General features: G+C 37.1%; 1 protein-coding gene across 4 annotated transcripts in view; it reads left to right on the top strand.

Moving 5' to 3' along the window:
* The first annotated feature begins 207 nt into the window (after window positions 1-207).
* Window positions 208-27,387, top strand: part of LOC140146292 (phospholipid phosphatase 3-like) — a 45,983-nt gene continuing 18,803 nt past the window's right edge. For all 4 annotated transcript variants that reach the window (XM_072168085.1, XM_072168088.1, XM_072168086.1 and 1 more), the window contains exons 1-4: window positions 208-379; window positions 7,512-7,672; window positions 8,412-8,746; window positions 9,617-9,674. In XM_072168085.1, coding sequence (XP_072024186.1) covers window positions 310-379; window positions 7,512-7,672; window positions 8,412-8,746; window positions 9,617-9,674 — 624 coding nt within the window. In that variant the 5' untranslated portion in view covers window positions 208-309. The remainder of the gene's footprint in view (window positions 380-7,511; window positions 7,673-8,411; window positions 8,747-9,616; window positions 9,675-27,387) is intronic.

Below are 27,387 nucleotides of genomic sequence, written 5' to 3' on the forward strand. Positions count from 1 at the left end.
CCTTTGCTCCCAACTGAACTTTTTCTCCAGCAACTTACGTGGGCGTAATTGGTTGAAAACGTCAGGCTTACGCCCAATTAGGGCGCATTTCTCTACCAGTTCCATTTTTATTGCGTGCATTGGGCGGACATAAAGGTAGTTTATCTGGCAACTAAACTTGTGATGCCCTTTGAGTCAACAGTGAGTGATTCATTCAGTACCCAGCAAGCCGGCCGGTGTGTAAACAAGCAAAAGCACAACCAAACTGAACAGTTCTGCTGGCAGGATACAAACAGAAGGACCTTTCTGTAAATTTGTGCACAAGAATTTATGATCATGGCTGGATCAGGAGCAGCAAAGTGTGGTTTTATAGTGTTGGATGCACTGGCATTATTACTTCGTAAGTATTAATTTCCTGTGTTAAGCTTTTCATGTGTAGCTTTTAAGCTTAGGCCAATGGAACTCGATTATTAGTTTCCGATTGGATGTTTGAAAAAAAGGACGAGGTCGCTATTTCATTATTCATTATTCGGTCTCTTTTCATTATCCATTATGTCAACAAAATCAATGATTTTATGAACAGCTTCCTCCAAATTTAGGTACCCCACCAGTACCAAAGTATATATTGTTGATGAAAGGCCATTTCAAAACAGGTATTAATGCTTAGATCATCATTACAGACATTTTGCAACAGATTGAGAAAAGATTTTATTTTTTAAAATTAAAATGAAAAGAAATTTGCAATCACCAGAAACATGATGAGGTAATCCGTAAATTTCCATTATTTACCACATCATCTACCCCTACAACTAAGAAAAACTGCTGATTATGATCAGCAGGGTATGTCAGACATTTTGAGAGTTTCAATTTTGATTAGTTCCATCTCAATTTTCAGATAATTGACTTTTTAATAAAAATAATGAAAGTTTTGATCAAATTGAAAAGGTGATGCGGGAGGTCAATAGGAAACTAACAATCGAGTTCCATTAGCCTTACATACAATTTACAAAAAAGTTACATAGTGATTTTATCTATAATCGAATGAAGTATTTCTTGGCCAAACTGGAACACTGTGAACGCTTGTGGCTCCGCGATAAACACACGCGAATATAGCGCGATACAGAAGAAAGTATACACGCGCCTTACACTGCGTACACGCTTAGTACACTACATAGTACATGGACGCAACTCGCGTGTTCCAGTTTGGCCAAGAAATACTTAATTCGATTATAGTTGTAGTAACGTTTGAGGAGTTGTAATGTAGTTGTAGATACTCCCATTGGGTGTCTCCAAGGTTTAATTTTGGCAAGTTTGCATTAGTATATCTAGTAAAATACTCACTTTAGAAAATTGTGTCTCACTGGTGTACATGTCATCTGTGATTGCTCAACTTAATTATTCTATGCATCAGCTTTTGTCCAAAAAATATTTAAAAAGATGATTTTTGAGCGATTTTTAAGAGCAGCGAAAAGTTCATTCCAAGACTATGTATATGCATGCGAAATTGCGAATATGGTGAATGCACACTAAATCACGGTGACACACAGTGCCGTACTATTACGCTGACTTTCGTATTCGGCGAGGAGGACGATTTCGACCTCCTCGTTTGTTTACAAACAGAGAGGTACACAAAGGGCCTGTCAAAACTGTTCCGCTTGTCCAAATACTCAAGTATCAAAAGGATGGTCCACTATAGTATCAGAGTGATTCATGCAACATGAGTAGGGGATTAAAAAACTGTGAAGTAGGACCATGTGCTTCTTTTGTCCTATTTGCCATCAAGATTTCGAATGAAAACAGTTCAGACCCAGAACAGGATCATGTCAGAAATTAATATTTTGTTCTGGGTCTGATTATTCGGACTGGGTGACACATACACATAGCTCCTTGGAACTCGCGGTCGGAGCTGTTCCAATTATTGGAACTGGATTTGCTGGAGAACTCTAGCCAAGAATTTGCTCACTGATAGCTTCACATTCTAGGCTAGAGACCATTGCATTCAAAATCTAGTCAGATTCGCTGAAGCATGACACCGTGTAGAGCAATTGAAGTTCAGAAGTAAACACAGCCGATCACGACAGGCGATTGCATCAAAAATGTTGCTAAAATTACACTTCAGCTAAATTTTAGACTGTCCAAAATACGCAAATCTTGATCAAAAGATACAGTTGACTCATCAAAATAACTTTCATCCAAATTTCAACATTAACAGAATAAATAACCTCCGGTGTAAAAAATTGCACCGCTGTCCGACCGAAAAAAGTAGCTAGCATCAAATGCGTAACTATCGTGTGCAAATTCGAAGCTAGAGTTCTTGAGTAAAACTGAATTTGATAACAACTTTGAATTGATAATAGTGTGAATTGATAATTTATGGGTTTTTTTTTACTATGAATACCCATGACATGGGACATGATGATGATGATATGCAGGGACTACCTTTTGAGGAGAGCGATAGCAATCACTCTCTACTGCTCTCCTAAAATCTGATATAGGCTTGAGTGATTTTAGCTCTCCTTACTCGACCATTCTCTCCTTACATTCTATTGTAATTGCTCTAAACAGCTCTCCTTGAAGGCTCCAGAAGAGCTATTTAATGCCCTCCTGTAAATTCCAAAAGACAGTCCCTGGATATGTGCACACCTCTTTTATGGATCAATTGTAAAAAATGTCTACTAAGTTTTGTAATGAGGGATAAACGTACTACTGGGGACCATAACATTAACAATCTTTTGCTACATCTTTTGTGACATTGACAGGGTCCGCATTTTAAGCAATATGTGACTGGACGCGGCGAATCAGCCGTAAAGTCGGCCCCAGTCAATTTTGTTTTATTTCGTGTAAACTTAAAAATAAGCTTTAAAATGGTATATCATTTGACTTCAAACGATATCCAAAAGCGGGGTTATGATTTGTTGAACTCTGTTCCTTCGACAAAATTGTATTTTTTATCGGTTCTACATGTGTCTCTTTTTCTACATTTCTGGTAATAAATATCCAACAGTCATAATTGGCAGTCATTTCAAATCATCCCCAAGTCAAGGAGGTTCAGAAATATCCTCTCATTGTTCATTGTTGATTATACATACCTAGACAAAATACAATGCTTTGTTATCTACCACTTGAACAGGATTTAGCCAAAGCAAACAAAGGCAAGAACTATTCTATAGAAATAGGTAGAAGCTTATTATCCTCTTCAGCAGTAGTATCATTGATTGATTTAAACAGCGTTTGATAAGATATACTTGTCGCAACGAATTGATACACCCACGAATACGACCTTCACATACATTTTACACTTTAACTCAGAATACAATTTGCCGAGTTTACGGCTGATTCGCCGCGTCCACTCACATTTTATTTGTGTAGCAAAAATGCTCACCAAATTTGGGAGTGGATGGTACAAAATTGCTACAAAATTTCAACATTGTGTAGCAAATGATGAAAAATTGTGTAGCATTTTTTTTGCTACTGCTAAGCACTTACTGCAGACACTGTAAGACTATTGATATGGTCCAACTTTATGCTATAGTCTTGATTAAGCCAGCTGGATTTTCGGTCGGGCTCGCGGGTACCTGCCCGAGATTATAAATATTAAAATTCCCTGCCCGGGTACCCGAAATAATAAAAAAAATGTTTTGTTTTTTTTGGTTTCGGAGTGTCCCTGGATCTAGAGCTAAATGCTACATTGTAGGATCATTCATGGTTGAATTAAAGGAGTGTTTCGTGATCCTAGCATCCTCTTTTTATGACATTTTTCAGTACATACAATGTATCCACGAAAAAGCCTATTCCCAAAATTTCAGTTGATTCCAATTTTGCGTTTGCGAGTTATGCATGATTATGTGTATTACGCTGCTCCATAGACAATGCGTTGTAATTTCATTCTGGTGCACCAGAACGAAATTCAAATTTCACGATAGCTTTGCAAAACAAATTATTCTGAAAGAAATATTTTGTACATAAACATTATGTAGCCAGAGGTTTCCAGTGATATAAAAATCTCAACTTTTTTTGAGAAAAGTGGGGGGATGAAATGCCCCTTTAAAAATGTGGAGTGTTTTAATTATATGCAAAGTGATAATTTGTTTGATACTCTATTAATGATTTCAAAATGCATTGAATTTGTATCCATATTGAATGAATGAATGAATGAATGAATGAATCTTTATTTCCATAATAAAAAACAACAAAATACAAAGAAATTCAACATCAAAAAAATAAAATAAAACAAGACAATTATGGAGGAGATGATCGAAAGGCCAATAAGGCCAGCATTGACCATCTCCTTACAGAACTAAATTAATACAATAACAAACAAACAGAGTATATTAAGCCTATCACACAAGAACAAAAACGGGGCTCCAAACTAGTTATAAAATGAGATTAGCTGTGTTTTATATTTGTTTCGAAAATGTTTTATTGAGTTTGCTACTTTAAGGTGAATATCGTTCAGGGAATTCCATAACAGTGAGCCGGTAGTCCTGATTGAATGATCAGTGAATACTTTCTTATTTCTTGTTTGATTATACTTATTACTGTTTCTTTTGTGATAGCTATGAATATCGGATCGTTTTAAAAAGGAACTGACCCCCCCAAAAAAAAAAAAAAAACTTAACTTGCAATCTCGGTACCCGATTACTTGCCCCGAAAAATGCGTCTGGATACATGAGGCACAAAATTACCCAAAATCCCTTGCTTAGTCTTGAGGGTCTGATTTTTTGAAGTCTTTTAAAATTATAATTTGGTGCAATTACTGAATAGGGTGCAACTTGCTAGATTTGAGTCCAGTCCTCGTTTACAGATCGAGTTTAGGGCCCGGGGTTTAGGGTTAGGGTTTATGGTTGAGCGTTTATTCTTCCGTTAATCGCCCCCAAAGGGGAGGGAATAATTTTACCCCTTTGGGGAAGAATTTTGCATTTTGAAAAAGAAAAAAAAGAGAGGGGAAAAACATAAGAAAGTCAACAGGATTCAAGGAAGAGTAAAAATAAAATTAACAAATTTGGGGGAAAATGTATAAACTGGAACATGTATTATTATGTTTTATGTTATTTTTGGAATGAAATAGATGGTCACTGGCTGGCAGTGACTGCTCTACAGGGTGGGTGAATTCATCAAGTGTCATTTAGGGAAGAATTATAATGGGTACATAACATTAGCATACATGTAGTGGTCCTTGGCTTTTACCCATTCCCATCCCAAAAATAATTATTTGAGGGAAACCATGGACTTTTACATAAAACAGGGAAAAGTTGGGTCAGTAATTCCCTGCCTGGGCAATAGTGACTAGTGGTCATACTATAGACCACTTGACATCACTGTTTATCAACAAAGGCGAGGGACTTGTCTATCGATATGCTCGAATGAGCCGCTACACTGTTCAATGGCTTTCCTGTACTATATGAAATGTGGCGGGCGATTTAAAATGCACGTGCCCTTAGCAGACTATGATGTGTACGCACACTGCAGGGCAAGGAACAATGGAAATTGCCATAATGCGCGCGCATACTGCCGGGCAATGACGTCACATGCCAAGTGGTCTATAGGTAATAATGCACAGTTTGCACACTAAGATTAAGGGACTCTGCTTTGCATTTCATACAAAATCCATTTTCTTTTTAGTTTGGACATCTGCCTATCTAGGGAAGCATTTGGGATTCTAAGGGAAGAACCATCAATTAGTTAACAGCTCTAAGTCCAAGTTTATCTTCCCTTTTAAACCTCAGCTTCAGATCCAATTCCTTGATTATTCTTCCCTAGATGCAATAGTTCAGTGGCAATCTCTGAACTCTGCAACAGAAGAATTTTAATTCTAAGGCTTTATAAATCAGGGGCATGCGAGTCACCACATATACTGCGCCAAGAAAGTATCCTTACACTTGGAAAAATAATCACAATTTCAAAACTGAACCATATTGGGGTAAATTTGTTTTTTAAATATATGCGCTATCTAATCCGGCACATTTTGACACCCCATTGAATCAAATGTGACTTCAAGAAGCAAAGTTACAAGCATTTGATTAGACGAAGGTCCTGTTCTAAAAGTGACACACTGGCCTATTCAAAACTCCACGGACTAGACATTTGGTTTGAGAGTGGTAAATGGCTAATTTGTGTTTGCCTTTAATTTAAAACAAAAGGAACAAAAGAAAACTGAAACAAAAGAGCTGACAAATAAAATGCAAGTCATGTAAAGTACAGAGAAGTAAAAACTGAAATAAATACTGCTTTAAATAAAGTTTCATTGAAGAAACTGTGTAGTCTCTTTGTTGCGCTTGTTGGAATCTCTTTACGCCTTGTAGGGGAATTTGTTACTTTTAAAACTGGACCTTTGTCTATTCAATTGCTTGTAACTTTACTTCTGGATGTCACATTGGATTCAATGTGGTGTCATAATGTGCAGAATTAGTTAGTGCATCTATTTCAAAAACAAATTGATTCCAATATGGTTCAGGTTTGAAATTGTGATTATTTTTCCAAGTGTAAGGATACTTTCTTGGCGCAGTATATATAAAAGAGCTGACAACGCAAAAATCAGATGGCAAAAAGCTCAAAACACCTAGCAAAAAGCTGCAATTTGGGAAGATCCTATACTTTTATACAGAGCAAGTGTACTGGTACAAAAAAAGCTGAAAATCAAAACAAAAAAGCTGAACTCTCACACCCCTGCAAATAATAAATCACAGCTAAAGAGCCTACATGTAGAGGTGTTTACCAGCCTGTCTTCCCTTTGAACCATTAGTCCTTAGATGCAATGGTTCAGTGTCCAGACTGTACCATCTAGGAAAGAATTTGATGTTTTTAGGGAAGACAGAATAGAACAACTTGCAACACACCTATGTTCAGTCAGGGAAGGGAGGGAACAAGAACATAAGGAAAATTACATGTAGATAGCACCTGGGGGAGGCACTCGAATATGAAAGTGACATACCTGTGCTCACCAGCGTATGAAACTAGGGGTCCATCAGTGTGGAAATTTTCAGAAAAAAGGGGGTCATTCGGTGTTGGCAATGTCAAAAGGGAGTGATTATTGTATGGGAGCACCTAAAATTTCACATCATTGACAATCAAAAATAGCTTTTTACCCAATTTTACAGTACAACATAGACAAAACTCATTTATTTTGCTCAAAATGTGTGTGTGTGAAGCGCGCGGAAAAGAAAGGGGCCATTCAGTGTAGGCATGGTGTAGGCTACTGAAAAAAACAGGGTCATTGGGTGTAGGATTTGCCAAAAATAACGGGGTCTTTTCATGGGCGCATGACGATGTCAATATATGAGAGTGCCTCCCCCTTTTTGGTCCATTTTTGGGTTTTCAGTTGGGGAAGAATCTGGGGACGGGTGTGACACAGTGCGGTAGGGTGAGGGAATAATTTCAATTTTCTGGAAGAATAGACACCCCTGGGTTGGGGTAGGGCAGTCTTGTAATAAGACTATTCGAGTTGCACCCTATTCGGCAATCGCTCCTATAATTTTTGTCAATCTTGTGTTTTCATTTGTCTAATTGTCTTGTATTAATTCATTTTCATTCAGTAATGATACCAGTAGCAGTGTTCCGTCTACCAGGTGTGGATCTGCCAGTTTTTATGCGAGGCTTCTTCTGCAATGACCAATCTCTCATGTATCCATACAATGATTCATCAATACCTTCAACTGTCTTGTATTCTGTAGGAATTGCATTACCGTTAATAACCGTAAGTTGTTTTGAAATCATAGTATTAACTCTCTCCACGCCTGTGTCGACTGCAGACGAAAAGTTTACATTTTAAATTTGTACATTTTTATGACCATACCTGGAATCAGCATAAAAAATGCATTAAACTGAGTACAAACAAGTCTAGTAATTTGGTTCAGTGGTTCTTAAGATAGCTCTTGATATGTGACATGATCAAGGGGAATGAGTCGGATTTCGCTAATATTGTTTTTGCGATATTGGCAAAAACAATATTCAAATTCTTTTGTTTTATGTTCTTTACAGCCATTGATAAATTGCTCATAACTTGGTAACCAAACATTAAAGACCGATATTCAACTTCTAGTAACCAAAATTAATTACAGTAGTTAATATAGACCTTATTTGTCCAAATTTCCACGCGCTCCGCGTGCAATGGTTTCAACAATAGGGGGGCATTATATATCCTTAGCCCCTAGCTGCGCCATTGCCTGCGTCTAATATATTCTCGGGTGGGAGGTAGGGGCGCCAATTTTGTTTCTTGCGCCGGGCGCTACCAACCCTGGGTACACCACTGATTATAACATAGGTAAATTTGTCTAATAATTGCCCTTGCGAAAAAATTAGGTAAACCAGGTAAAAAATAAGCGCCCACCCAAAATGACTTTGTAAAGTGCCCTGGGTGCTTATTGGAATGAATCGGTAATGACCTTTCGTGAAATTGCCCTATTAGTCATTCAATTTTTATATTTTTCTTGCAGATAATTCTCACAGAGCTTGTCATCTTCACATACCGCAAACGCCAAGATGCAGATTATCTACCACCGGACACAATGAATAAATGTTGCGGCGGCATGACAATCCCTCCACTCCTCTATAACCTCTTAAAATATGCAACATTCTTTCTCTTTGGTACCTTGATCACGCAAATCACATTTGACGTCGCAAACAATTCAGTGGGACGTCTGAGGCCGCATTTTTTCTCTGTATGCCAGCCGGATTGGAATGCAGCGAATTGCTCGGATGGTTATTTGGATTTTTATGTGACTGATGATGTGTGTACAGGCACAGATGAACATAGAATATATGAAGCAAGGTTGGTATTTCTGTTTATTTGTTTCTTTTTTTCTGGCATACAAACATGTATTAGGCTAAACAAATTTTTTGTTTGTCCTCGGTTGGATGGGTGGCTAGCTATAACCCCCTGTTAATGACCAACCCTGGGGACCAACCCTAACCATGAAAGCTCTGTTTAGTCATGTATTAAAAATAAAGTACCATAAAGATTCATCTAATTGCGCAAATGGGCTCCCTTATGGAATATTAGGTGTTTTCTCGTTAAAAATTCCACCAGCAAATAAGGGTACAGACTCATAATTGTTGTTGAGATTTTCAGACATAACTCGGTGCATGGTTACTCGGTAGTTGGCCCAACAATATTCTTGATCCTTCACACAGCTCAAAGAGTTTGCCATGATTTGCTATGGATAAGTTCTGTAGATTTAGTCCATTGACTAAGGTCTCTATAAATAAATGCCAGAAGCTATTTTATTGTGTTGGATATCCAACTTGTCATCATGTTACTCATCCATAATAAAGGCAAATAATGATTATGTGTTTCTGTTATAATCAAATCACTGTGTATACATCCATCCCAAAATCTGACTGCTATTATTATATAGGTAAATGGACAACAAAAGAATTATGGGCCTGTACTTAAGCAATTTTTGGACCTGGCTGGGGACTAAGTCTTTATTGGGCGAATTATCGTGTGTCCACCAGTAATGGGAGGGTGCTCCCATTTACACATGAAATTTACCCTATTAAGGAGCTCATATATGTGCGCCATTAGGCAAATCTTTACGGTATATGTGCAGATATATTAACTTGAAAATTTGTCTATAAACATTGATTAATATTTGCATTTTTATTCATTGTTTTCATTTCTTTTCTCTTTTGTTTTCAGACGATCATTCCCATCAGGCCATGCTGCATTATCAGTATACTTCATGTTATTCCTTGCAGTAAGTATTTTAATTTAAAGTTAATAAAAAAAAGTGCTTATTAAAGAGGTATTTTGAGAGTGTAGCATCCTCTTTTTATGGCATTCACAAAAAAAACCTTGTTTCCAAATTTCAGTGGATATTGACATTGAATTTGCAAGTTATGCGTTATTATACATATACAAGTATTTTCGAGTATATACCACCCCCACTATGTTGTAATTTCGGGCTGTCGACACCTGGAAAATACAAATTAAATGAATTATAAAGAAAGTTTATAATGCACAGTCAAAATTAAGGTTCTTTCTTGGCTTTTTGGTTGACAATCGCCTGAAAAAAAAATATATGAGGAATGAGTAAATTTGGGGTCTTTTAGAACTGAAATTATCAAAATCAAGGGTCTTTCGGAGCTCTATTTTGGTCAAATATAGGGGTCTTTCGGAGCTGCAAAATCCAAAAAGGGGTCTTTCCGGGGGAGCATACCCGTATGGTCATTTGTGTTAAGTGCCCCCCCCCGGGCATGTAATCCTATGGTATACACTTATTACAAGTATCATTTACATGTAAGTAGGGGGGTGGGGATGTGGATCACAAAGTGCCCCTTTAAGATCGATGAAGTCTGATAAACAAATTTACATGGTGGAGGATTAACGTTGATTATATTTCTCCTCTGCTCTTGCTCCACTTTTAGTTTTGTTACAGATGGGGGGGTCATTTTAATATAGGACATCATCAATCTTTTAGCTTATTCCTTTGATCCACAACATCAGTCCATAGATAAAGCCCAGGGGGGGTACTCAGTACAAATGACCATACTGGGACGTGCACGCAAACATGGGTAGCATTTTCAGCCTTCTGGTATATCAATGACCCCTTTTTCAAAGCCTATTTTGGTATATGAATGGGTCCTTTTTTCAAAATGTTCTCAATTTTTTCGGAAAACAGCCCAATTTTTCCTTAATCTAGCCAAAATTTTCAAAATTTTCCCAACATTTTCCCAAAATTAGTATAAACTAAGACAATTTTGGGTAAATTCGATTTAAAATTTTGACTTTTTGGTATATCAATGGGTCCAAATTTCTTGAAAAATTGGTATATTTATGGGTCTACTTCCAAAATCTCAGCGGCACGTCCCTACCAAAACCAAACTTGAGTACCCCCCCGGGAGATAAAGTTATAATTCTCATATCTAACATTCTTTGCAAGGTGAAGGGTGAAGATTGTAAAAATCGTACAGCATAATTGTACATCTTTGGGAAAATAGTTTTATTTGATGACAAAAAAACCGATTTTGTGCACAATTTTTTTATGTGTGACCATACAAAAATGCTGTATGGACCGTCAATACAAGCAAAATATTTTCTATAAACTTAAGGTAGTCATTATATAGTCAGGTTTGCACAGAAGTTACTGGGAGACAAAATAATATAATTATGGAATTCAAAATGCGCTCAAATTTTCCAACTGCTGCAGATTCTGGTGCATTTCAAGTTGTACTGTAGGCATGGATACACACAATAGCCTAGCATTGTGGCCACCCTACTTATAATGCAGTGTTGGAGGACTCGGGACTCGGACTCGGACTCGAGTCCGGACTCGAGTCCTTTTTTCAAGGACTCGGACTTGGACTCGGGAGCTAAGGACTCGGACTTGGACTCGGACTCGGGACTCGGCTCCGAGTCCTCTTGAGTCCGCAAAATAGGGTCTTTTTAGGTCTTTTATTTTCGTTCATTGTAAACTTCCGCTTGTAAATAAATGTACAACCAAAAAGCAAGATTGCTTTCAGTTATATCTTTAATTGGTTAAATTTATTTTAATCATAATCATTTGTTTTGACATGACTGCTTTGTTAGACGCAAGTCTAGAATGTACATGAATAATAATACCCTGGCGCACTCAAGTTAAATTTTGGTAGGGGTGTGCGGCGCCAAACTTTGGGAATTAAAAACTGATTTGGGGGCAAAATAGGGGCTTGATGAACTGAAATTTCAAAATTTTTGTGGAGGTCTGTGAACTAAAATTGGGTGAAATTATAGGCTTTGGAGCTAACAAATTCAAAATGTTTCCAAATTTGAACTAAAGAGTTGCAATTTTCAGAGCGTTGGGCTCAATGAACTGGAGCATAGTGCAAATGTGGACCTCCGCACATACTCGTACTACCTTTACACAGTGGCGTAGCGTCATAGGGGCACAGGGGGGGCACATGCCCCTCAGTCCGATCGATGGCAACATTTAGAAAATCCCATAGGAAAAGTGCCGAAAATGTCTTGTGCCCTCCCCCAATCAGACCCCCCATCATGGTCGCTCCCCCCCCAGTATGATGACCCACGCTATGTCACCCCGGAATAATACTGCATAGGCAGCCAGATCCAACACCCCTTCGTTTGGCACCTGAAGTTTGGTAGTGACGTCATAGGCCTATTTTGATTGTCATTATATTGCATCTTTTGCCTCTTTTTTAAAAACACAAGCTTAATAAGTTACTGCGAGTCTGTGATTATACTGTTTCCAAGGTATGCTACCTAAGGGGCTGAGCAAAAATTATGAGCATTGGGGAAAGGTAAAATTGGGGGTAAGAATTTTTTTTGCCGATCAAAAGGGAGGGTGGAAGCAATTTTTGGCAAACCGAGAGGGGGGAATAAGCAATTTTTGGCACATATGGGGCACCTTTCAAATAAAACGCTCTAAAACGCTTATAGAAAACAGTACGGAAACGCATATATATGCAAATTTCCCTGCTCGCTGCGCTCACATTTATATATCTAAACCATTTATATTTATCTAAACCAAGGTTTTTCAATAATTGGGATCATATGGCATGTGCAAAGGGGGTTGCAAAGATTTATGGCAAGCCGGGAGGGGGGCAAGCAATTTTTGGCAGGGCGAGAAGGGATAAGCAGTTTTTGCAATTTCAACCCTCCCCATGCTCTGCATAATTATTGCACAGCCCCAAAACAATTCTAGGCATGCTAGGTGGGACTAGCAAATTATGTATTTACAAGAAAATAATATAGAACTGAAATTCTGGTTAAATATAGGCCTACGTTGATAAAGTATTGGTGAAAACCCCGGGGCTTGAATTTGATACATAAGGACTCGGACTCGGACTCGGACTCGAACATTGAGGACTCGGACTCGGACTCGGACTCGGACATCAGAAATTGGCAGGGACTCTGACTCGGACTCGGACTTGGACTCGGACACCAAGGACTCGGACTCGGACTCGGACTCAGATGACGAGGACTCGACTACAACACTGTTATAATGTTGGTATTCAAGTTGTAGGTCAGTTTGCAGAAGTCATATTCAAGGTGATATTACACATAACATAAGCTCATCAGTTTTGTTTGGGTGCATCAGTATGTATGGTTTCCATGTCAACCACATGTGGTTATCACTTTGTCAGACAGCAAAGTTCCTGACAACCTTTTAAGGTTGACACCCTTAAAAGGGTGTCAACCAACTAAAGAAAAAGTGATAACATGGATGCTGAATCGCTGATGGAAAGGATGGGAACTAATTCTACGCTTAAAAAAGAAAAAAAGAAAAAAGAAAACAGTAGTTTGAGGAATTTTTTTCTTTATATGTGACGTGGTATATCAAAAAGAGGCACTTTTGGGCAGGTTATCAATTTTTATATCTTAAATATAGAGATATTTTGCTCCACAACACCATTTTCCCCCAATGAAATTGGACATTCCTAAGCAAAGATATTGAGTTTTGGAAGTTATGGTATTATAAAATTGGAAACCAGATTGGGATATTTGCCTTTATTATTGACAATGTTGAGAGTAGGAATGACCTTGAAAAATGTCTGAAAAAATACAAGATGCCAGTTATATATATTTCAAACATTAACATCACAAATTTGCAACAAACCCAAATTGTGAAAAAAAATCATCCCAGGGCAGATTGCTATTTCTCTATTTACGATCCTGCCTGGCAAAAATGTCTCCTGTCGATATACCACATTATATATACTGTCATAAAGATTCACCCAATGGCACATATTTGCCCCGCTAGGGTAAACTTCATGTACAAATAGAGAGCTCCCTCCACTGAAAATCCCAACAGGAATTAAGGGTACATGCACTTATTTGCTTGTGGGACTTTTACAGAAGGTCACTTTTAGTTTGTGCCATTACTTTTTACAGTATATCATGATGATAATGCTGTAAAAAGTGTTACAACATGTTTCCGCAAGTTTAAAGATAGCAATTGTCAGTTTTGAAAAAAAAAATTAGGATATTATTTAATTTTGTACATATGGCAACCTGTTGCTGCGTGGGATGAAAATATGGCAACTGTTGCTAAGCTAATAAATACCTGAGCTTATCGGATGCATGATCGACTATTTTTAAAATGTAGTGTAATTATTTTGGACATTTGGTTACCAAGGGAACACAATGTTTGAAATGGTAACTTTACATGACTGTCCGTAATACCAGGTGCTCATCATAGGGCTATTTCTGTTTAAATCCATACACCCCCGATGGAAGGCATGACCTTAATCCTCCACACAGGGAGTGTGAATTTCAAATGGGGTTACCTGAATGGATGACTCCATTAGAAATTTACACCCCTTGTGTGGGAGATTGAAGCCATGTCTTCCATAGGGGTGTAGCTCATGTTGCCACAATCGTTGGATGCTGTCATCAATTTCAATTTGAAATTGCACTTATAGGTCATATTTTAATAATCATAAAAAGTATAACTATTAAGATATGACCTATAAGTGCAATTTCAATGCATAGTGTGGGATTTTAAAAATTGCTAGAGATTTAATGTATCATTTAAAGCCCCATATCAGTGATTTGCTCATCCGGACGATCATAAAAATCATCAAAATTCAGATTTTGGTACCTTTGTCATTGTCATAGATGTGCTAACATAGCCTGCCAGTGGTTCAGCCGAAATCTGTGTATTTGAGACAAAATAAGGCATTTTATAGATGAATCTGTAATACTGACAATATATAAATTAGCTACATGTATTTGAATGGGGCTTCAACTTCATCAATACTGCGGTTTTCTTTGTTTTTTGCCAAATTTTTAATTTCGAAAATACCAAATGACAATTTGAATGACTTATCCTTCACTTAAACCATTTTCAAAATTTTTCAATATTTAAGCTTGCGCTAGGATCACTGAATGGGCCTTTTTAAAAATCAGTACGTCACAGTTATTTAGCTGTATAAAAACTGGAAATATTTATATGGTGCCCTCCATGTCATCACACTTCATTGCATTTGCAATGAGTACTAGTAATTTATATTGCATATTTCCATCTAGGTATTGCGGTTCTGAGTAAAGGCAGTGATAAAATCAAATCAAATCTTAATTTAATGCAATTCCCATGCGCTACGCTCCTTTCCTTTCCTCTCTTTCATTTTCCTATTTTGTTTTCAATTCTAATGTTTTGTTATTTGGCATATCATAATAATACAAGATAAAATTATTTTTCAAAAACTGAAATGGGCAATTGTTGGGGAGTATGAAACTCATCAACATTTATTTGCAGGCTTCTATTAAACATAGTACATTGTTTGAATGAAATTATTCTATTAATCCTTACACTTCTAGACCATACAAAACAATACAGCATGAAGCAACTGCAAGGCTATACATCCATGATTCCACATATGATCCGCTTGCATCATACTTCTAAACTAGATATATCACACAGTACACTTCCATTGGCCGGCCGATGACATCAGGCATGGGTTGCTATGCCTGGTCTGGTGTTTGGCACTCGAGGGGTCACTGGTTCAAACCCAGGGTTGAAAAACAACTTTTCTCTGATGAAGTCACCTTCTTTAATTTCTTTCTCCCTCCCATTCTTTCCTTTCAATTCACTTTAAAGGCAGAAAGCAGCATGGCACACTGGTTAAGGTCTTTGCCTTTGGTGCGAGAGGGTGCGAGAGGTCCCGGGTTCAATTCCCGCTGGACCAAAAAAAATCTCCGCTCTCCCCTTGGTTCATCTGGTAATGGCTGGGCTGATGATCCATGATAAAAGACCTCATTACAGTCGGTTCCGATCAGGGTAACGCCCGATTGTCGGCTACACTTGCCTGTCCTGTAAAATACCCCGACCAACCAAATCTCCGCTCTCCCCGTGGTTTATCTGATAATGGCTGGGCAGATGAACCATAAAAGACCTCGTTACAGTCAGTTCTAATCAGGGTAACGCCTGATCAGTGATTGTCGGCTACACTTCCCTCCCTTACCAAACATGAATGCCTATTTGGCATTCTGTAGGTATTCGCCAAGCCCTCGAGTGCCAAGGATAGCGGTACTAGGTGGTCACTAGCACTCAGCAGCTAATGAATGCCTATAGAGCTGGTTCACAGGCATTCCGAATGCCTCACAAGAATGCTTCCGAATGCCTATTTACTCATTAAGCCCTCAATAAAGTTCAATACTATTAACTTAGGCATTCCTAAGCATTCATAACTAAGTGGTTCTAGGATTAGGCAGTTTGCTATAGGCACTCAGTGGCATTCGGATAAGTCATAGGCATTCGGTTAAAAAAATTCTTAAGTAATAGGCATTCCACTGAAAAATTTCTAAGTATTAGGCATTAGGTTAAAAAAATTTTTAAAGTAATAGGCATTCCACTGAAAAATTTCTAAGTATTAGGCATTCGGTTAAAAAATTTCTAAGTAATAGGCATTCCATTCAATAAGGCATTCTGCTAATAGCCTTGACTAGCATTCCTTAGTGGTTGACCCAAGGGTCAAACAGGTGCATGATGGGAATATATTTCTAACTGCCATTTTGAACTGGTGTGAATGCAGAGATGATGGTTTCTTAATCCTTTCATGTTTCCAGCTTTATTATAGGCCTTATTTTTCACTCTTTACATTTGGGATGTTACATGACAATGCCATATTATGTGGACAACATCATACATGTATGGGATCCATGTATATTTATCTTTGTGTGCAATAATATGCCACAATATGGATGGTGTAAGTATAGGTAAGCTTAAATATGACTAGATGTAACTTTGAATATAGGTTTTACGTAGGCAGTTTCTTGAAATATGGAATGGTCTAGTGTTAGGAAGGAGGAGCTAGTTAGCATATTGGGGCATTATTATTACATTAATAATAATTGTGTGCATTTATACCACGCACAAATGCACTAAAAAGCACTCATATGGCACAAAATAATGGGAAAATGTCTTTTTTTTTTCACTTTTGACTTCATTTATTATGAAGGGAATAGTTTAGACCTCCACAGTTGTTGATAAGAATTATTTAATTTGTTTCCAGGAGTCAATTTGGATAATTACATCAAAGAATAAAAAAGATAAACTATATAACAACCATAGCAGTGGCCAGCTCTCTGGCGTTTGCATATAGTTTGCGTGTTAATTGAGACAATAATAATTGTATCCTTTGATTCTGATATATTCGTTCAAGGGCTAATACAACCGTGTGATTAGAGGGCTAAAGCAACTACCTTTATGTGATGGGAATTCATTGAAGCATAGTTTGCATTTGAATTGGAAGGCCCAAGCCTCAAATTTACTCACTTTTTCCATAGACAAAAGACGCAGTGATTTATCCATCGGATGTGATTTAGCCACCAGATGTTACATCTTTGCGTTCACTCAACTTATGTCAATACTGAATTCTAAGCTGATCTCCGCTAGTGTCTACACTAAAAATATCATAGACTCGACAAAGACAGACGATGTACTGAACTAAAATGCCTCTGCGTCTGTCACAATGGATAAAAAATGGAGTACATTCTGGGCTTACCATGTGCAATTTTCTGCAGTGCATTATATTATATATATTCCTATTCGTCACTCTAGTATATAGTGGTTCAAGTGCTTCACCTGTAAGTGGTTGGAATACCTATAAGCGGTTGGAATGCCTATAGGCGGTTGGAATGCTTCTGAGGCGATTGGAAATTTCATTGGCGGTTGGAGTGCTTCATAGGCGGTTGGAATGCCACTAAGTGGTTCGAGGGCCTAGCTCATTTACATATTTCGCCTCTGAGGAGGGCTTATGAACCACTTACGAACCACTAGTAGCGGTTGAGGGCTAAATAAGTGGTTCGAGTGCTAACCTGTAGGCGGTTGGAATGCTTCCTAGCGGTTGGAATGCTTCCTAGCGGTTGGAATGCTTCCTAGGCGGTTGGAATGCTTCCCAAGCGGTTCGAATGCTTCCTAGGTGGTTTAAATGCTAGGCGGTTTGAATGCCTCTTTGGTGGTTCGAATGCCTCTTTGGTGGTTCGAGTGCTTAGCTCATTTACATATTTCGCCTCTGAGGAGGGCTTATGAACCACTTATGAACCGCTATAAGCGGTTGAGGGCTAGCAAACAGGCGGTTGAGTGCTAACAACCGCCTATTAACTCAATGTTATAGTATTGGAAGCATTCACCATTTAGGCATTCATTACCGGTTCTTTACCATTCAATGGAATGCCTAGTGAGTGGCTAGGGAATGCTAGTTTTTTAGGTAAGGGCTGTCCTGTAAAATACCCTGACCAGCTATCTACGGCGACCCCCTCCACCAGATCACTTGTGCCTGGCCAAGTTTCATGAGAGTTATCTCCTAGATTTCAGCTGTCAATGCCTATAGATATGCTCGACATAAAAAATGGACATTGGGTTAACCATGCTAGAATATTGGTTGAGTAAACAGTTCACATAACACTTAGTTTTATAGTTTTACTTGAACTTTATTTGTGATAGATATAATGTGTGCAGCTGTTTGGTCATTAGTGGACTATTATTGTGTGGGTAGGCCTAATATTAGGGGGGAACTACACCCCGGGAAATTTTGTGCCTATTTTTGCATTTTTCTCAAAAATTATAGCGCATTGGTGACAAGTATTAAGATATGTATATTATAGGGGCAAGGACTACAACTACTGCACTGAAAATTCAGCAACTCAAGACAAGCAGTTATTGATTTATTGATCAAATATTGGTTTTCCCTCATTTTTGACTGTAACTTCACAACTGTTGTCTGTATTGAACTAAAATTTCCACTGCAGTAGTTGTAGTCCTTGCCCCTATAATATTAGAGTCATGCGGTAGATGCCAACTTTGAAATCCAGATTTCCGTACTCAGAAGAACAAAAATCCGTATTTTGCACCATAAAACTGTATTTAAAAAAAATGTACCGTTTGCATACATGCCAACCCCAGAAACCCCAAAAGTAGAACACATAATTGCGAGGGAGCACTTGTGCGACGAAGCACGTAACGGCCGGGGTCCAGGGGACCACCTTACGAATTTGCAAACAAATTTGGCAATACCAAAGAACCATTCCATCAAAGTAATAAATCAATACAGAAAGATGCTTCCTTTACGAGTTATCACTCATTGAAAGTGCTACTTTGCTATACTTTACATGGAAAGCGGCCATCTTAAAGTTGTCATATTTCCTTAATTACATGACTGATCAAGCTGATTGTCGGATATGTGATGCACAATTAAAAATTAATTATTAAGAGATTTGGTGACCTCAGTCAACCTTTGACCTTGTATGTGACCTTTGACCTCACGAAATTGGGTAAAGTATGTAAACCAAACAAATTGACATATTTCTTGAAACATTGGGTTTTGTTACTTCTAATGTTGTTAGAAGTATGCTTTGTTAAATCTTTCAAGTTCAGAAAATCATTGATCATCATCTGAATCATCATAGTATCAGTCGGTAGGCCTACATGTAACATCGGATTTTGTTCATGTTTTCAAAAAAAAAATTAAACAGTTTAATGCCAATGTCAATTAGAAGACTGTACTGGGTATAGCAGTTATCTATGCATGGGTAAAGAAAAATATTAAAAATATTAATGTGCCACTGGCCTGGGTGCACCATTGAGAAAACGAAGTCGGAAAGCATCTTGCAGGCTTATCCTTTTGCAGACCTAAATAGTTAACTAAATACTTCCAGAAGACATAGCATGGTGTGTAGCAGTTAGATGAAGATGCTTAATAAAAAATATTAATGTGCATGAAAAATCCACCAAGTCGGGAAAAAATTCTTTCAGAAACCATCTTGTATAGGCCTATAAATATTTCTTTAATGTGCATGCATCGTGCGAAAGTCGGAAGTAAAAGGAGGTGGGAAACCTTCTTTAGGCTTATTCTTTTGCACCAATAGAGCTAAATAGTTAAATAAATACCTTCAGAAGACATAGCATTAGGTGGCTAATAAAAAATATTAATGTGCATGAAAAATCTGCAAGTCAGAAGAAAATTATTTCGGAAACCATCTGGTAGGCCTATTAAATATTTCTTTAATGTGCATGCATGATGCGAAAGTCGGAAGTAAAAGGAGGTTGGAAACTTTCTTGTAGGCTTATTCTTTTGTGCCAATAGAGCTAAATATTTAACTGAATACCTTCAGAAGACATAGCATTACATGTAGGTGGCTAAAAAAATATTTATGTACATGAAAAATCTGCAAGTCAGAATAAAATTATTTCGGAAACCATCTTGTAGGCCTATTAAATATTTCTATAATGAGCATGCATGGTGCGAAAGTCGGAAGTAAAAGGAGGTCGGAAACCTTCTTGTAGGCTTATTCTTTTGCACCAAAAGAGCTAAATAGTTAACTAAATACCTTCAGAAGACATAGCATTTAGGTGGTTAATAAAAAATATTAATGTGCATGTAAAATCTGCAAGTCAGAAGAAAATTATTTCGGAAAGCATCTTGTAGGCCTATTAAATATTTCTTTAATGAGCATGCATGGTGCGAAAGTCGGAAGTAAAAGGAGGTCGGAAACCTTCTTGTAGGCTTATTCTTTTGCACCAAAGAGCTAAACTAAATACCTTCAGAAGACATAGCATTAGGTGGTTAATAAAAAATATTAATGTGCATGTAAAATCTGCAAGTCAGAAGAAAATTATTTCGGAAAGCATCTTGTAGGCCTATTATATAATAATTTTTTAATGTGCATGCATGATCGAAAGTTGAGAGAAAAACGATGTAGTCAACCACTTTAACAGACCAAGAAAGTGGTTAAATGATACCAGTAATTCAGTCGGTAGTCTAATCTTCCAACTGTTTATCTTTTTAAGACACAACATTTTATTATTTAGGTCTAAATTCTGGAATTCCGTATTTTTTTGGAGGTGACCGTACTACCGTATTTTTCACGTTTTACCGTACAAAATACGGTGAAACCGTACTAGTTGGCGTTTTGAGTCGTTTTTTTAAAACTTGCTGGTCATGCTACCGTAGCATGACCAGCAAGTTTTAAAAAAAACGACTCAAAACGAAGAATAAACAGATGCATCAGCGGGACTATATTTACGAAACAAAAGCGCTATTGTTCTATGATATTTTTCGCTGGGTACAAAATATATCTAAAACCATGCTAAATCTTATTTACTGTCCAAAGTGTAATATTTTAATAACTCATTAATTCAAAAAGTTACACCAATGTTAGAGTCAATCCGATTGTTTGATAATAAACAAACATTATTGCTTCATTTCACGCGGTATTTCATAGCCAAAATTAGTGGCAAATCATAGCTAATCATATTGATATCCAGAATCTTTCGTCACTGCTACAGCCATACATGGCTGTCACTGGCGCACTACTTTTTGAGATTCACTTTCAAATATACCCTAGCATTTTCCTAGATACCCTACATACAAATTCTGGATCCCATTCGCCAAAAAATCAAGTTTTTCACAATTCTTTTATTCTTTCCGGACCACAGCATACATTTATATTAATAAATACTCCACTGTCACACGTCGTTGTATCGGGACGTCCCCGTGGCGAAGTGGTTAAGGCCATGGACTTCTAATCCATTTATGAATTTTTGCTCAAGTTCGAAACTTCCCACCACTTTTTTTTTAACGTTTTATTAACCAATTTATTGTCACAAATCAAGAATAACACCATTTCGAACATCCATTGCTGTTGTGATATTATATTTTTTTTCATCAAACAAACATGTTTGATTTTTTATACACATTTAGGCCTAGGCCTAGGGCCTACTTTCACCATCCAAATGCTTTCACCATGCCTGACTATCATGACATCTTCGTCATTTAAAACACATTTATCAGTTGCTCTGTTCACAGCTCAGACTGAAATTATATTTGGAATAAATATTATAAATTCTCACAAATTAAAATCGCAAACCGCGAAAGATCGCCAACAACTGCCGCTGAATATTGATATCCAACTAGAATTCCCCACAGGGCTATAAAGAACCACAAACCGCGAAATTTGGATATCCAACTAGATTGCCCGCAGGCCTATCGATTATAAAGAACCACAAACCGCGAAATATGGATATCCAACAAATTAAGACCACAATCCGCGAAAGATCGCCAACAACTGCCGCTCAATATTGATATCCAACTAATTGATATCCAACTAAAGAACCACAATCCGCGAAATTCGGATAGCCAAGTAGATTGCCCCGCAGGGCTGCAAAGAACCACAAACATTAAAACACGATTATCTTGCCTAGTCGGGGCATTTAGTATAGGCTTAAATATATGCGCATTTACCAGTTCCGACTTGAAGTAGGCCTAAATCGGACTTACTCTCTGTGTCTCTCTGCATTGTCAACATTGGGTGTGTGTTGTTCATATTTATATTTTCTTTACATATTTACGTTGCCTTGTATAATTAAAGTATACTAGTATTAAAATGTATATTGATCATTGTATCGCCTCTTAACATTACAGTCGCAGCGTGGCGAGCAAGTTTTAAAAATAAGCGATAAACTGATAAAGTTTTGTTTAATTAGGGCCTATTTATTGTCATGAATCAAGAATAGCAACTTCAAACATCTATTTTTCGTTTTATGGAGCACTTCGTAACCTGATGACTTTCTAAGCTTGGAGCTGCTTGGCTACATTCATAAAAAGAAAAGAAATCTACCACAAAAGCGTTGACAACATAAAGAAATCAGCAAGTTTTAAAAACCCACCTCGGCTCACTTTTTGAAACTTGGTCCCATTTTGAACACCAACAGCAAATCAGTGTTTTTATTTTATTTCAACAGAATACAGCGTTTCCAACAAGATTACAAGCCTACTTGTTATTCGTTTAATTTAATCTTTAATCATGATTATTATAAATAATAGGATATTGGCTTACCATGCAAGAACAAGATAATAACCTTTCAGGTCGTTCCAGAAATCTTACAAATTAATATCGCATCTGCACATTAAAGACACATAACACTAATTCTGGATATGTTTAAAATTTATATGTTTAAATCAATCCCTTTTACAAATGGGACCAAGTTTCAAAAAGTGAGCCGAGGTGGGTTTTTTTAAACTTGCTGATTTCTTTACGTTGTCAACGTTTTTTTGGTAGATACATATCTTACTTGTCACCAATGCGCTCTAATTTTTGAGAAAAATGCAAAAATAGGCTCAAAATTGGACAGAAGTGTATAAGGGATCTGGAATGAGAGTTTTGACAGTATTTTTTGTGGGACATGAGAGCACAGCAGACATATCGAATTGCATTCTGAATACGAAGAATGTCTTTCTGATATCAAATAATTTTCAATTTTTGAAATTCACGATATAATACAAATTTTATGACAAATTATTAAAATTTTTCACATTTTTGATATATAACAGTCCTCGAAGTAAATTTTATAAATCTAATGATAAATTCTTAAAGTGTATGTAGCTGGGAGGAAAAGCTGACAATCAATTGAAAATTTTGACCTTTCATATTGAAGATATGGATTTTTTTCCCAAAAAGACCTAATTTTTTTTGGTGTTTTGAGAAAAAAATCCATATCTTCAATACGAAAGGTCAAAATTTTCGATTGATCATCGGCTTTTCATCCCACCTACATACACTTTAAGTATAAATCATCGAATTTCAAAAAATCAAAATTATTCGATATCAGAAGGACATTCTTCGTATTCAGAATGCAATTCGATATGTCTGATGTGCTCTAATGTCCCACAATAAATACTGTCCAAACATTCATACCCCACCCCTTAAGCTACATACTCAGATCATCAACTGCAAAAATGTACACTGATCTTGTCATCTCTATTTATAAAATGATTTGGGAAAAATAACACCTAATTAAAATACTCATGCTTAATGAGGTTCCTGTTTTCCCTGTTTAAAATATTTCAAAATAAATCAAGGGTTGAGAACCAGAAAGCCTTAAGGAATCAGATAGCAACGTTTGCACAGTATTTTTTGTGGATCTGTGGAGCACATCAGACATATTTAATTGCATTCTGATGAATACCAGGAATATCCTTCTGATATCAAATAATTTTGATTTTTTTTTTTTAATTTGCGATATAATACAAATTTTATGGCAAATTATTAAAATTTGATATTTTTGATATTTAACACTCCTTGAAGTTAACTTTATAAATCTAATGAACTAAAATTAAGTTTATGTAGCTGGGATGAAAAGCTGATCATCAATTGAAAATTTTGTCCTTTCATATTACTTTTCTGCAATACAAAAGGTCACAATTTTCATATGATGGACAGCTTTTCATCCCAGCTTCATGCACTTTAAGTACATAGCATTAATGTTTGTTCGGCTTATATGAGTTGGGTGCAACGCTTACACTAGTTGTGTGTTGTGTAATGCATGACTGGCGACCGCTAATTTACGCAAGGGTGAGTAGGGACTTTATTGATGTGCAGACTGCAGAGTACCAAAATCCGGGGTGGGTGGGGGGCACTCACATAAATGGTCTGTATGCATGTGTGACCAAAAACATGTAAAAAGGGGTGGTTTTTAGGCAAGGCAAGTTAAGTATGTGACACATTTAGGGTCAAAAAACACTGATTTTTAAGAATAAGGGTAGTTTTTTAAATTCTCAAAATTTTCAAATTTTTGGAAATTACGAGTCCAAAAAGGGTACAATTATGAGTCCAAAAACTCATTAGGGAGTCAATTCTATAAAGGGACTAAATTTGCTGGTAGGGTAAAACTCTTTTAAGGGGTGTTTCAAAAAAAATTGGTCACACATGCATACACTATCATACTTGAGTGCCCCCCCTGGGCAAAATCTGAATAATTTCTGCCTTAAATAAGCTGTACAAACTTTAGATTTATACAATTTACTTTGAGGACTGTTAAGTTAAAAAAAATATCAATAGTTTTTCATTTGCCATAAAATGTGTATTATATCTCAAATTTCAAATAATCTAAATTATTTGATATACGTAAGGACATTCCTCATATTCAAGATGCAATTCAATATATGTCTGATATGCTCTCAGGTTCCACAAAAAATATGTGATGCATTTTCTTGTGTAATTGAAAAAGGCTCGTAACTTAGTCTCTTAAGTTAGTTTAAAATGAGGTTTTGAATTTAAAAGACAGAGGATTTGCTTTAAATTGAAATCTTATACTCATACCATGCACTTATCATCATGAATTAGTCAATAAACACACATGGATGATTAGCAATTTGGAGGAAGTATTTTGGCTTCCTATTTTAATTAATTTAATTTAATTTGTATGGATAGCAGGTGTTGACATGTGCTCAGTACAAATGACTGGCAAACATTGGTTGCATTTTCGACCATTTTCGACCATTTTGAATGACTCCTTTGTTTTGGCCAATTTTGGTATGGGTCTTATTTTCAAAATTTTCTAAAATTCATTCGGAAATTAGCTCAATCATTGCCTCACTGTAGCCAAATTTGTTTAATTCTATCAGATATTTAGGGGAAAATTCTAAAATTTCTGTCAATTTTTGTCTCGCCTGATAAGGCAGGAGACTATATAATCACTTTTCTGTGTGTATGTATGTAGGGGGGGTTGTGTGTGACAAATTTGGTTAAAGTTTTGGTTAAAGTTTGCCTTCCGCCTATTTTCTCAGAGACTAGGAGTCGCACGTTCCTCAAACTTGGTGGGTGGGTGCATCTTGACCCGAGACAGAACCGGTTTGTATTGGTTAGTGGGTCAAGGTCACTGAGGTCATCTAGGGGTCATCTGAGGTCAAATTAGTAAAAACTGTCGTATGGCCATGAAACTTGGTAGGTGCAGTCAACATTTATAGCCAAATTTTTGGAAGGTCATTTCGAGGTCATCCGACGTCAAATGAGTAAAACTGTCGTATGGGCATGAAACTTGGTGGGTACAGTCAACATTTAAAGCCAAATTTTTGGAAGGTCATTTCAAGGTCACCAGGGGTCATCTGAGGTCAAATTAGTAAAAAACTGTCGTTGGGCATGAAACTTGGTGGGTACAGTCAACATTTAAAGCCAAATTTTTGGAAGGTCATTTCGAGGTCACCAGGGGTCATCTGAGGTCAAATTAGTAAAAATTTTCGGATGGGCATGAAACTTGGTGGGTACAGTCAACATTTAAAGCCAAATTTTTGGAAGGTCATTTTGGGGTCACCATAGGTCATCTGAAGTCAAATTAGTAAAATCTGTCATATGGGCATGAAACTTGGTGGGTAGAGTCAACATTTAAAGCCAAATTTTTGGAAGGTCATTTCGGGGTCACCAGGGGTCATCTGAGGTCAAATTAGTAAAAACTGTCATATGGACATGAAACTTAGTGGGTGCAGTCAACATTTAAAACCAAATTTTTGGAAGGTCATTTTGAGGTCACCAGGGGTCATCTCAGGTCAAATTAGTAATAACTGTCGGATGGGCTTGAAACTTATTGGGTACCATCAACATTTAAAGCCAAATTTTTGGAAGGTCATTTCGGTGTCACCAGGGGTCATCTGAGGTCAAATTAGTAAAAACTGTCGAAAATTTTTCGGATGGGCATGAAACTTGGTGCATACAGTTAACATTTAAAGCCAAATTTTCGGAATGTCATTTCGAGACCACCACAGGGGTCATCTGAGGTCAAATTAGTAAAAACTGCCGGATAGGCATGAAACTTGCTGGGTACAGTCAACATTTAGAGCCACATTTTTGGAAGGCCATTTCAGGGTCACCAGGGGTCATCTGAGGTCAAATTAGTAAAAACTGTTGCATGGGCATGATACTTGGTGGGTACAGTCACCATCGGCCAGATAATCGTGCCCAGCCGATAACCGCCAAATTCATTTACCTCTACCAAAAGTAATCGCAAAAGCAGGCAGTCGCAAAAGCAGGCGAGACTTGTGGTTCGAGGACCGCCGTGTTGTTAAATGTGACACAATCTGGTCCATGGAGGCTGAATGGTGGCAAACTTGAAATTGAGATTAAAGGCAAAATTATGTAAAAAACAATGAAATACATGTATAGACATCGCAAAACTTCATAACTTTAAAACCAAATATACTAGACATTTTGCATTTTTACACTGTTGTTTGATGGGATCATTTATTAGTTTTTCAAACAAAACATCATGTACAACCAAATTTTAGGCTTAAACAGCTAAATGTGATATCATATAAAAAACAACAACTAAAAATAAACAAACAAACAACAACAACAAAACAATTGAAACAAATAAAAAGTAATGGAAACGTTCATAACGAGTCTCGAACTCGCGCTCTCTTGGTGAATTTGTACCAAAGTCCGGCGCTTTGCCAACTGAGCTGATGAGGTTGAGACACAAATTGACAGGTTTACTTGTTCGTATATAGCTGCGTGTATCGATGATTGCTCAAAACCCTTTACACTTTTGTGGACAATGGCGGATGGCGCTGTTCAATTTTTTAAATTTTTGCACGTTTTCAGAGGCCCTCGATAGAAGGCACATATGCTAACTGTCGAGTGATTACGGTATTGCATTTGTCGGTCGTGTTCTCCATTGCTTCATGCATTTCCCCCTTGCA

The sequence above is a fragment of the Amphiura filiformis genome, chromosome 2, assembly GCF_039555335.1.
Source record: "Amphiura filiformis chromosome 2, Afil_fr2py, whole genome shotgun sequence".
Classification (NCBI taxonomy): Eukaryota; Metazoa; Echinodermata; class Ophiuroidea; order Amphilepidida; family Amphiuridae; genus Amphiura; species Amphiura filiformis.